Source organism: Castor canadensis, chromosome 2, assembly GCF_047511655.1.
Source record: "Castor canadensis chromosome 2, mCasCan1.hap1v2, whole genome shotgun sequence".
NCBI classification, from domain to species: Eukaryota; Metazoa; Chordata; class Mammalia; order Rodentia; family Castoridae; genus Castor; species Castor canadensis.
The window spans coordinates 29789790-29802208 of record NC_133387.1 but is presented as its reverse complement, the minus strand read 5'-3'; the positions used below and the strand labels follow the sequence as shown (position 1 = coordinate 29802208).

Below are 12419 nucleotides of genomic sequence, written 5' to 3'. Positions count from 1 at the left end.
CACACACACAAAAAAAAACCCCACCAAGTGTCCCAAGTTCAAATGCAATACAGTTTCAGTAAGTTTTTCAGCATGCAGGTGTAATTTGGTTGTTCTCTCATCAAAGGTAGGGAGAAAAAGAAAAAAAAAGTCTGTAGACAGTTCTGCGAATGGTATCTGCGGCTGTGGCTTGCCTGCCTGCTGCTGTCAGCCTGCTATTGCTGGCGGCATTATTTATGCAGATCTCTGGAGTGAGCTTAGTATTCACCTGGCCCCGTAGGCTTTGTTTGCTCAGAGTTCTCCTGTGTGGGAGCCTCTGCTACAAACTTTCCCCTTTGCAAGCACACTGGGAAAGGTGACACTGCCCCCGCATTGTCAGGCCTGCGTGTTTATTTACAGTTCATATGGGAGATGGGTCTTCCCCTATCTCCTGTGGAGTCTTCCTCCCACCACCACTTTCACACACTTTTCTGCTCCTGATTACTGGGCGGTGCTGCTGCTCCTGCCAGCTGCCATGTTTGTTTACAGTTCACATGAGTAGTGGGTCTTCCCTCCTCTCCTGTGGAGCTTTCCTCCCTCTGCCACTCTCACAAGCTTTCCCACTCCTTGTTGCTGGGCACGCGCCCCCGCTCCTGCCAGAGCCTTTCCGGCCTGCCCGGCTTGTTTATTTACAATTCCGGGAAGGATTCCCTTCCCCCAATCTTTGGCGCCCCACCCTCTTTCCCACGTGTCTTTATTGTTCTTATTGCTTATTAGTCAGTTTCTCTTTTTTCCCTGGGTGGAAGTCAGTCTGTCCAGGGGGCTATGCTGCTCTGGCCCAGGCTTGTCTGTGGGAGTACCGTGGTACTGCGAAGCTCACCTTGTCTGCATTTTCCCAAGCCGTCTGGTCGCGGGCGACTGGCGGCCCGGGGGCCCTTCTGGTTTTTCCATTTACCGTGAAGTGGAGATTCTGTGCACCGGCTGGAGGTGTGGAGGCGTCAAAGTTATGCCTCTTCTGTGATTATGCCTGCAAAGTGTGTCTCCAGCGTCTCTCCAAGATTTCACTATAGGAGGCTCACTTTCTGCTTCCTCCCTCTTGCTGCCATCTTGGAATCTCTAAATTTTATTTTGTTGCCACTTCTCTTTTGACAAAGTATATGATAGTTAGATGAAAGAAGATTAGACCAAAAATATATAATGACTGCTCAGAAAATATGAACATGCTTTCATAGATCTGAATTTTCTTCAGTTCCTTATGCATGCATTTATGTTTTTTATACTTCAATTTATAGTTTGTATTTTTGTACATTAATTCACAAATATTTTAGAGAAACATCTTTACATGTTGCTCTACTAGCTTTATATCTGGTTCTGATATCTGCATAAATTCCCTCAGGATGAAATATGGTATTTAAGCAGTCCTTATTGTTGAGTATTTAAGTTACTTTTTGTATTTTTCATTTCATAGATTTACAATACATAGTGGTAAATACTACATATGTAAGGACTTAAAATGGAAAAAGGGGACCCATTAAAAACTATTCCAGGAATGGGGGCAGGGAGAATAAAAAGGAGAATGATGGTGGGATTGAATTCAACTGTGATCTCTTACAAAAGTAAGAACTTTTGTAAATGTCACAATGTACACCAAGTACAATAATAAAAATAATAGTAAAAAGAATCTACATATGGTTATATAATTTTTATTACAAAATAATTTTGAACATTATCACACAAAGGATTCCTGATTCAAAGAGTTCAGCCTAGTATGTGTTCCAGTGATAAAATACCTCTACAACAGGAATAAGAATTTAATCTAAATGGGATTTTAAATATTTTCAGTTCTTAAGCTAACAAATGTATTTTGAAAGAAAAAAATGTTTTGAAGTGACGTAGTTGACTTCCCAATGCTCTAAGAAGATATTGTGCCCAGTGCCTGTGGCTCATGCTATAATCCTAGTAATCCTAGCTACTCAGGAGGTAGAAATCAGGAAGATTGTGGTCGGAGGTCAGTCCCCAGTCAATAATTCATGAGACCCTATCTTGAAAAAAACCTATTATAAAGAAAGGGATGGTGGGGTGGCTCAATTGGTAAGTAAGCCCTGCTTAGCAAGTGTGAGGCACTGAGTTCAAATCCCAGTGCCACCAAAAGGAAAAGAAAACACATTGAAACCAGTCCACTACTTGCCTTGAAATTACTAAAGACTGATAAAGTAATGGACTTTGAAGGCAGTCTTCTAGGTAAGTCCAATTTTGGGAGTTTGGGGGCATCAAGACTTAGTTGGAGTGCTATAAGAAATAATTATCCACACAATGGGTAAGGAAGACTCTTCAGAGGTAACTTTAATAGGTATAAATTAAGTAAAAATTTTAGAACTAAAGGTGGAGCATCCTTTATTAGAAATGCAGGGGATTAGAAGTATTTGAGATTTCAGATTTTTTTAAAGCTTTGGAGTATTTCATATACCTAATGAGATATCTTAAAGATGGGACCCAAGAAACCAGAAAGTCATTTGTTTCATATACACATGGCCTGAAGGTAATTTTATGCAATATTTTAAAATAATTTTATGCATGAAACTTTGTTTTATGGGGTGGAATTTTTAAATTGTGGCTTCATGATGATACTCAAAATGTTTCAAATTTTGGGTCATTCTGAATTTCTGATTTTCAGACTAGGGATACTCATTCTATACAAGTAGAGACATAAGGAGAGATGTTAACTGGGGTTGAATAAGTGTAGAGTTTCCAAAGAGATGAGATTGTGTAGCCAGTGCTTTAAATAAAAGGAAGGTATTACTGTAAATAATAACTTCTGGACATTTCCCAATTCTAGATCTGAGGCTTTGTTCAAAGAATTACATTTTTTAATATAAAAAGTGGAATTTATTAGAGAGAAAGAAAGGGCTACAGCTAGAACACTGCAGCAGAGTCCAGAAGCCAGTAGCTCCCAAAGAACTACATTTAAGAAAAGACATTTTGTCCAGTCAGTTTCAAAACTAGAAATTTTCATTCTTTTTTGAAAATTTTTGTGGTAAATATTTTATTGATAGGCTCATGCTGTCTTAAAAGGCCATGTTTTTCTTGTATAAAATAATTATATGGAATATTGATTTGAATGCTAGTTTCAATGAGCTTAGACTATACCTTCCCCAAGAAGGGGAAAGCTAAGTCTCACTCTATTTCAGTTCCCACCCCTTGCCATTTAGTCATTGTTGTTGGTAGTAGATACTTGAGAGGAATTATTTTCCCACCAATAGTACATTAGACAGAGAGTTTCTAGGTCCTTAATAAGGAATTTGATAAGGTTTGAACTATGAAAATCTTTAGCAACTTTGTCTATTCTAACCATGAGGGAAAATTCATTATTTTTAAAACATGAGATTAACAGTGGTTCCTAAGATTTGGTTTTGCTTTGGTCATGCTGTTCTTAAGAGTTTTAGCAATTAGAATGAAAGCAAAATTTGCTGACAATGATTCTGGGAAGATTGATATAATGAGTGCACACTATTATAGAATTTGTATCATAAATAAAATAAAATAACTATAATAATTTAAACACAATAGTAGGTCTTTTAGTTTCTAAAATTTAATGAAACTCCCTGTGCATGATGTTGACAACAGGGTAAACTTTGCAATCTCAAATGCAGTAGCATGACATAACCATATATTCTATATTTCCTGCTTTTTCAATTGTAGATGATGCAACTTCCAAACAGTCCCAAAATATGAAGCAAGAAGAATAATATTTATATATAACATAATCAATGTGCCTCTTTACCCATCAAAGTGACTTTATCTTCTGTATTTTCCTCTTGCATCAAATACTGGGTAAACTAAGGCACGTAAGAAGAAAGAAGTGCTTTTCATAGTCATTACTCTTTGCAATGGGAGTACTAAATTTCAAGCACTTCTTTTTGGGGAACTTCATTGAGTTCGATGGAGCATCCCATACAGTGTTTCTATTCCTTCTGATTCCATGTTGCTTGACTATGGATTTAAGGGCACCTCCTATTATCCCAAATATACCTTTTCTCTGGGCTTGGAATGCTCCAACTGAATTTTGTTCTGGAAAGTTTAATGAGCCACTAGATATGAGCCTCTTCTTTCTAACAGGAAGTCCCCGAAAAACTGCCACAGGGCAAGGTGTTACTATATTTTACACTGATAGACTTGGATATTATCCTCACATAGATGTTTCTCTAACAAGTGTGCATGGAGGAATCCCTCAGCTGGGGTCCTTACAGGATCATTTGGCCAAAGCTCAGAAAGACATTTTACATTACATGCCAATAGACAATGTAGGCTTGGCTGTAATTGACTGGGAAGACTGGAGACCCACCTGGGAAAGAAACTGGAAACCTAAGGATATTTACAAAAATAAGTCTATTGAGTTGGTTCAGCAACGGAATGTAAACCTTAATGTCACAGAAGCCACCAAGATAGCCAAAGAAGAATTTGAAAAGGCAGGAAGAAGTTTCATGGAAGACAGTTTAAAATTAGGAAAATCACTTCGGCCAAATCACTTATGGGGTTTTTATCTTTTTCCTGATTGTTATAACCATAACAATAGAAAACCCAATTACAATGGACAGTGCCCTGATAAAGAATTGCAAAGAAATGATGCTCTCAACTGGATATGGGAGGAAAGCACAGCCCTTTATCCATCCATTTATTTGAAGAGTGACTTAAGATCATCTCAACAAGCTGCACTTTTTGTCCGAAATCGTGTGCAGGAAGCCATTAGGGTTTCTAAAGTGGCAGATGCTAAAAGTCCACTTCCAATTTTTGTATACATTCGTTTAGTTTTTACTGATCTAACTATGGAATTCCTTTCTGAGGTAAGTAAATCACAATATGACAGTTATAAAGTAGTGTTCATAAAAGGTGTTTAGTGGAGGTTAATATTTTTGAAGGAAGTGAAATTTGTCTTTTAATGTCATTTGTGAATATGAGTATTTGTGAATACATGAGTTCTAAGTCAAAATAAGAATATTTCTATAAACTCTTAGTAGCCTTGGAAAATTAGGTAGTAGAGACAATTTATTATCTCTGGTTCTTTTTTACTTTTATAGGCTTGCTCTTGTCAATAGAAGTAATTAAAATAATAGTCTATTTTTTAATATCAGGGAAGTAGTTGCAAAAATGTAAATAGTGGGGAAATACTTAAATTATTGTTGTCAAATCAGTATGCTTAGCTTTGGTGTTACTGTCTTTTGTAGAACACTTTCATTTTAGTCCTCTGTGTTGATTCTTTCTGTCAAATTTGCCAGGAAGACCTTGTGCATACAATTGGCGAAACCATTGCTCTGGGTGCATCTGGAATTGTAGTATGGGGAACTCTTGGTTTAGCACGAAGTATGGTAAGTTGAATTGGTTGAAAATATTTCTGCCTTTAATGTTTTTGAGGATTGTTTGGTGTATTATATAAGAAAATTATTATAATTAACACACAGTAGTAGGTACTATTGACTGAATCAAAATATCTTGCATTCCTTTAGTTGGGTTGTAAGGCAGAAAATATTGTACCTGCTTTATGCTGAGGAATCAAATTCAGTGAGATTAATTGAAATTCTTTAGGGTCTATGGCTTGTGTATAGCAAAACCAACCCTGCAATTTTAGTTTTCTGACATGGTGTTTGGTGTCAGGAGGTCTTTATTTTCATCCTTGTCTAATTCTCCATATCAGGTCTTTATTCCCCACTTCTTGAATCCTCTTGATCAAAGGAAAGGCTAAATTGGAGCTGAACTTTTACTTCTCTGTTAGATGTGGTGATACTCATGATAAATGTGTTGTGAAGAATGTCAAATGAAGCTCATCTCTGGGAGTCCAGTCCTAGAATCTATAGAGAATAGAATTTATAAGACCAAGACAGAGCTCTTGAGAAGTTTTACATCTCTCTCTTGTATTTTAGATAGGATTGGAGTATTCTTACTTCAATTACTTAAGGAAATCACATTTGTGGAATTCCGTCAAGATAGTTTCAGACCTTCTGCTTATTTTGTATAATTATATTGTCTTTGGCTTGATCTCCAACAAAAATGAAATAACAGAAAATATAAATTCAGGTAAAGGTACATGCTTTTTGGTAAAATCTTCTATATCAGAAAATTATTTCAAAAATTTAAATGTTTAGTATAGTCCAAATTTTTATTAGCTGATATTATTAATTCCATGATGGAACCAATTGTAAATTCTAAACACCACTTTCTTTAATAAAATAAAAGAACTGAGAACTCCACCCTTACTCTAAAGGAATGAATCAAACATTCCCCAATAAGTAGGATGATATGACATACTATTTAAGTGTCACATTTGTTTTCTTTATATCACTTTAATCTCAGGCTTATATTCACTTACCATGCCTCTCAAATCATCTTCAGTTATTGTTCATTCAGGAATATTCCTTCAACTTTAATATGACTGTTTTCTATTTAGTGGCATGGTCTCAATGCTGTCCCTTATAGATTCTGTTCTATAATCCTGCTACTTTTCCCAATTCTTTATCATTTTGAACATCAGTATTATTACTTTCCCTTTTTTCTATGCCATTTATAACCAATAAACCCACCAATTGCTGTGTCATTGTTCCTCTGATTGATTGAGAACATGAAAAAGTGGTGTTTGCAAGTGTATGGAAGTTGCTAGAACTGACTTAAAGCAAGTGTGAAGTCAACTATTCTCTCATGCTCCGTTTCATTACATCCAGTTGTGTGATGAAGCCAACTCCACAGCTCCCAGTTTATGAGACTTGATTGTTAAATATTTAGGAATTTTGTGAGCTAGTCACTAAACAGCCTTTATTAAAAATTGAACTATAAAGACATAGAATACAAGAAGTTATGTTAAAACAAAGGCAATGAATACTGAAAATTTATCAATTTTTTACTTGTTTTTCATTAGCCATGCACTTGAAATTGTTTATATCTATTGTGTTTATATAAATGGAAATACTCTGTAATGGCTAATAATCCATATCACACTGTGCAATGACCTTATACTCAGTTTCCAATTCTGCATTCCACTGTGGTGTCAGATAATACTGAATTGGCCATGACAGGAGTATGTACACAATGGTACCTGCACAAATGCTATAAACCAGGCTTATCTTAGATAGCCTTGTCTTTTGGCTACATAATATATAAGGTATTGATTGTCAGACTCTTGTGTCTCCATAAGCAACTTGAATGTTACCCAAGTTTGATATAAATTCTCAAATATCCTTAGTAGTGGGCATATAGTGCTTGTAAACAATGAGTGTTTTAAAAATACATAAATGACAGCCAGGTGCTGGTGGCTTACACATGTAATCCTAGCTACTTGGGAGACTGAGACTGGAAGGGCCATGGTTCCAGGCCAGCTGAGGCAAAAAGTTCATGAGATTCCCCATTTCAACCAATAGTTGGTTGTAGTGGCATGTCAACATGGGAGATTGAGATCAGGAAGATCATGGTTCTAAGCCAGTGTGGGCAGAAAAATTTCATAGTACTCTATCTCAATGGAAAAATATCTGGGGATAGTAGCACAGCCCTGTACTCCCAGCTCCCATACTCCCACTCCTGTACTTCCAACGTGGAACATAAAGTTGGAGGACTTTGGCCCATGCCAGTCTGGGCAAAAAGGAAGAACTAATTTAAAAAATGACCAGTGAAGAACCAGCTAAAGACATGGCTTTAATGGTAGAGCACCTGCCTAATAAGCAGGATGTTCCATGTTGAAACCCCAAAAACATCAAAAAATAAACAAATGAGAAAAATATTTGGTGTTACATGTACTATGCAGAGAACTAATACAGGGTTTTGAGTCTACAAGGACAACATCTGATAAGGGCACCGTCTAAGTAAAGCGCAATCAGAATAACAACAGGGAGTCAACCATGTTAAAAATTGGAGGAAAGAGTATTCCAAGCACAAGGAACAGTAGCGGAGTTTAAAATGAACACGCCAGGCTACTGGGACAACTACTCTGTCTAAAGAGCATGGGTATGGGAGGCTCTGCAAAAGGAAGGAGGGGTTATTCATATCAGATGGTATTCAAGTCAAGAAGTGGAGTTTCATTCTAAACTATATAATACTGTTGGAGAGTTAAGAGGACAGATGGTGTTTTAGTTTGTTTATTGCTTCCATAAAAGTTACAACAAACTTAGTGGCTTAGACAACACAAATGTACCATCTTACAGTTCTGTAGGTCAGAAGTCCAACACAGGTCTCCATGGGCTAATATTAAGCAAGCTGCATTCCTTCTAGAAGAGAATCTTCATTTACTCACTTGGGTTATTGGCAAATTCGGGTCCTTGTGGTTGTAGCAGTGAGATTTCTGTTATCTGACTAGCTGTTAACTAAGGTCATTTCCATCTTATAGGTGTTCCTACATTCTTTAGTTCTTGACCCATCTCAAATATTTAACCCAGCTGGAAAATTTCCTAATCTTTTAAGGACTCGTGTAATTAGATTGGGTCCTCCCAGAAAATTCAGGATAATGTCTGCATCTCAAGGAACATGCCCTCAAATCATATCTTTGACCATGCAAGCTAACATGGTCACAGGTTCCTGGGGATTATGTTGTTGCTATCTGGGAGGCCATTATTATGCCAACAATTGAGGGCATCATCTTAAGTAGGGCAAAAGAAATCAATTCAAGTGGGAGCTTCTAAGATTCTTTGCTTTGTCTACCAAAATAGCACCATTACTGCCTTTGGTCTGCCCAAGGGATAGTACAGCTATCTTACTGGTGTAATTGTTGATCATAAAAGAAAGGAACCTCTTCAATGTTCTTTTTAAAGCTAATGTCCATATTTTAGATTATACCAGTCTCAAGATAAATCATTTCAGCTATTTAGCCCTCATTTCTTACCAAATTTGTAAATGAATTGTCATTATGTACATGTAATTTGGCTATACACAACTTTTAATATAAAATATACTCAGTTGAATCTGTCTTGCTATTTTGAGCCATCAACTTAGAAATTTTTTTCAATGCTCTTTTAAACTTATTAGACAAATGCAATCCTTACTACATTTATTTATGACTCATTAAGGATTAACTGAAGATACACTAGGCCTTGTATTAAGCATTTTAATATATATCATATATATTCATCTTCAAAACAACTTAATCGGGGAGGCTTCAAAATTATCCTTATTTTATAGTTGGTAAAAACTAAAGCATATTTAAGTTAATTAGGTTGCCCAAGGCCATTCAAGTAAGAATTAGAAGGCTCAAGAGACCCTCAAATTAATACAGTTGGTTATTAATAAAATTGGGACTGCGATTAGGACAAATTGATTCCAGAGTCCATATTGTAATAGCTGTACCATTTTATCCCTTTGGTTAATTTATGAACTATTGAGGAAGATCAAGGCTCTAGGATATGTTAAACCTAATCTGATCAGTTATTCAGTGATATGAAATGTCATGTGAAATTTACAAATTATAACAACAAAAAATTATAATCATTTTGCTAGTTAAGATTTTTTTTTAAAAAAGATATATTTTCTACTTCTTGGTATGTCTGTTGCTTTGTTCTTCCTTAAAAATTGCTTGTTGTGGGGCTCATGACTATAATCCCAGCTTCTTAAGAGGTAGAAATAGAAGGATCACAGTCTGAGGTTGGCCCTGGCAATAGAATGAGACTCTATGTGAGAAAGAATCTAAAGCAAAACAGAACAAAACAAAGGGGCTGGGGATGGGCTCCAATGGTAGAGCACTTATGGACCTAGTATGAGGCCCTCATTTTAAGCCTGGTAGTACTGCCCCCGAATGTTGCTTATTGCAGTGAATTAATTCACATATGAATTATCTTATGCCTTGATTTTCTGACCATCTTATAATTTTACAGACATCTTGCCTGGACCTACATGATTACATGACAACTACATTGAATCCTTACATAATCAACGTCACCCTAGCAGCCAAAATGTGTAGCCAAGTGCTTTGCCAGAATCAAGGTGTGTGTTCAAGGAAAAATTGGGACTCAGATGACTATCTTCACTTAAATTCAGTGAATTTTGATATTGAAGCCGTGCAAGGTGGAAAGTATGTAATAAATGGAAAACCTACCCTTGAAGACCTGCAATATTTTACCAAAAAATTCCACTGCAGCTGTTACACTAACTTGAATTGTAAGGAGAGACTTGATGTAGAAAATGTTAAGACTATTAATGTGTGTGCTATTGAAGATATTTGCATAGATGCGGTTTTAGAACCAGAAGCCAATGCTGGGCCTGTTGTTGCAATGAACAAACCTGTTTCCACTAAGAATGGTAACGATCATGTCACCAAATCATCTGCCACAGTGTCTCTACGTGTTCCTCTGAAATATCTCAGTGGGTACCTCTTAATTCTCTCTGTATATTCACAACATTTGAAATATTTGTTATAGGTTCAGAGCAACTAGAAATTGAGTAATGGACACCATCTTACAAAAAAGAATTATATATTAATAATTAAGATTTCACTTTGTGCTTCAAAAGCAAAATGCATATTCTTCTATCAAAGATTGATTGCAAGGTCTATCACACTTGAAGGATTAGTATTCTTCTGAGGAAAGTGCAGATTTGAATAAAGCCAAGTTACTGTAAATGAATGCTTTTATTAGTAGTTTTGTCATTTGTAAAAAAAAAAGTCGAGAAAATATTCAGATGAAAACCTCTGTCTTTTAAAATGGAATATCACTAGTGTTTCTCACTTATAGAACTATGGTTTATAGTTATTTCATTTTGGAAATTTGTCCAACTATAAAAAAGTAAACATAAATGAATATCCTGTCTAGTTTTGTACATGACTTACTATGCTTTCAGAATTCACATTTGTAAAATATTCTAATTTTCTTTTCATTATTAATTTTCAAGTTCTAATCTTGTACACCTAATATGCCTCATTTCATCTAAGCATCCATTCATTTGGCCATTCTCATCCACCATAAGCATTTATGGAGTGCCTATTCTCTAGTAGGCTTGATATTAAGAGTCACAGATTCAAGATGAAGCAGCTAGTTCTTGCCATCTGCTGTATGTTTGAAGATAATAGAAATTGAAAGTGGAAAATTACAACATAGCGGGTGATAAATGCTGTGATACTCTTAGCATGTTTTGGCATGTAAATAACAGTTTGGGATGTGAGCACTTTCTGACAAAGATGATATGAAATTTGCTTTAAAGGTTAAATATATGTTAGGCAGTATGAAAGAGAGAGAACTTCAGAAGGATGGGACATGGAGTGGGTTTATTTGAGTGGTGTAATGTAAATGATGGCCAAATGATGAAAGCCTTTGTAATCCATGCTAAGAAACTGGGATTTTATAATGAAGGCATTCTCAAATTTTTAGACCTCCCTATTTTTCTCCACCAACACATATCACTCACTACATGATCTACTTATTTTTACTTCCTATCACCTTCCTGTACTGTTAAGCATCATGGGACAGTATTTGGCATATTTTACTTACAACTGTATATATATGTATAGTGTGACAAACTGAACAGTACAGGGGACTTAGGAGATGCTTATTGTAAATGTGTTGAAAAAATGAAAGCCAACAGAGCTCACTAAAAGATTTTATATGTGGGATTGGTCATGACCGTTTTTTTATGATTTGAGAACTCTTAGACAAATGGTAGCCTTTTGCTTAACTGCACCTTAATTCTCCACTACAACTATGATTTTATTTCCAAGGAAAAAGAAGTTAGTTATAATTAACTTAATAAGTTAGTTATTGAAAAGAAATAATTTGTCAATGACCCAGAAATGACATTACACGTGAACTAGTTTACTTAGAATCCAATAATAGCTGCTAAAGTAAGCAGTGATCAAGACTTAGAAAGAATGGTGGCAGCAAAGCAAATTGGAAAATAATGGATTTTGGAATTGAACAATTGTAAGGGAAATTCTAGATTCCATTTATTGCTACATGAGATTATGGGAATTAATGTGGCTCAGCTAATGTTTCAATAATACCAATAATTTATTTCTTTTAAGGTTCTTAAGAAGGGTGAATGACATAACATGCAGTCTTAAAAAGTAGCTCAAAAGGAGATGGACACATTTCAGTGAGCATGGGAAGGTGCTTATAGTGTTGTAGGAAGGAATGACAAATCAATGTATTTCTTCTTTGGCAGACTTGGCCAGGCACCTGGTGGCAAAATAGATCACTAAATGGAATAATAGATGGCACAGGAATATTTTACATAAAGCACAGCTTTTTATGATTAGGTTTTAGAGCAAGCTTTTTTCTTGCTCCTGTTACTACTGAGTTTTTCTGGGCCTAACTGGGGGCAATAGAAGATGCAGAAAGGACAAAGGGTAGACAGACAGACATGCAGAAAGTGGTATCAGGTGTGCTGAGTTCTCAGATGGAAGCACACGAGAGCCTCATTGCTTCTTTTCTCTATCTTTTCTTTAAAGCCTTACTCCTTTACAATTCTTTAAAACCTTGCTTCTGAAGTCTTTTTTCTATTCTTTG

At 36.0% G+C, this 12419-nt stretch overlaps 1 protein-coding gene across 1 annotated transcript; it reads left to right on the top strand.

Moving 5' to 3' along the window:
• The first annotated feature begins 3845 nt into the window (after positions 1-3845).
• On the top strand, positions 3846-10340 carry LOC109702494 (hyaluronidase-5-like). The gene is made up of 3 exons (XM_074055387.1): positions 3846-4799; positions 5232-5321; positions 9798-10340. Exons 1-3 carry the CDS (start codon positions 3846-3848, stop codon positions 10338-10340), a joined length of 1587 nt encoding a protein of 528 aa, XP_073911488.1.
• The last annotated feature ends 2079 nt before the right edge of the window (positions 10341-12419 follow it).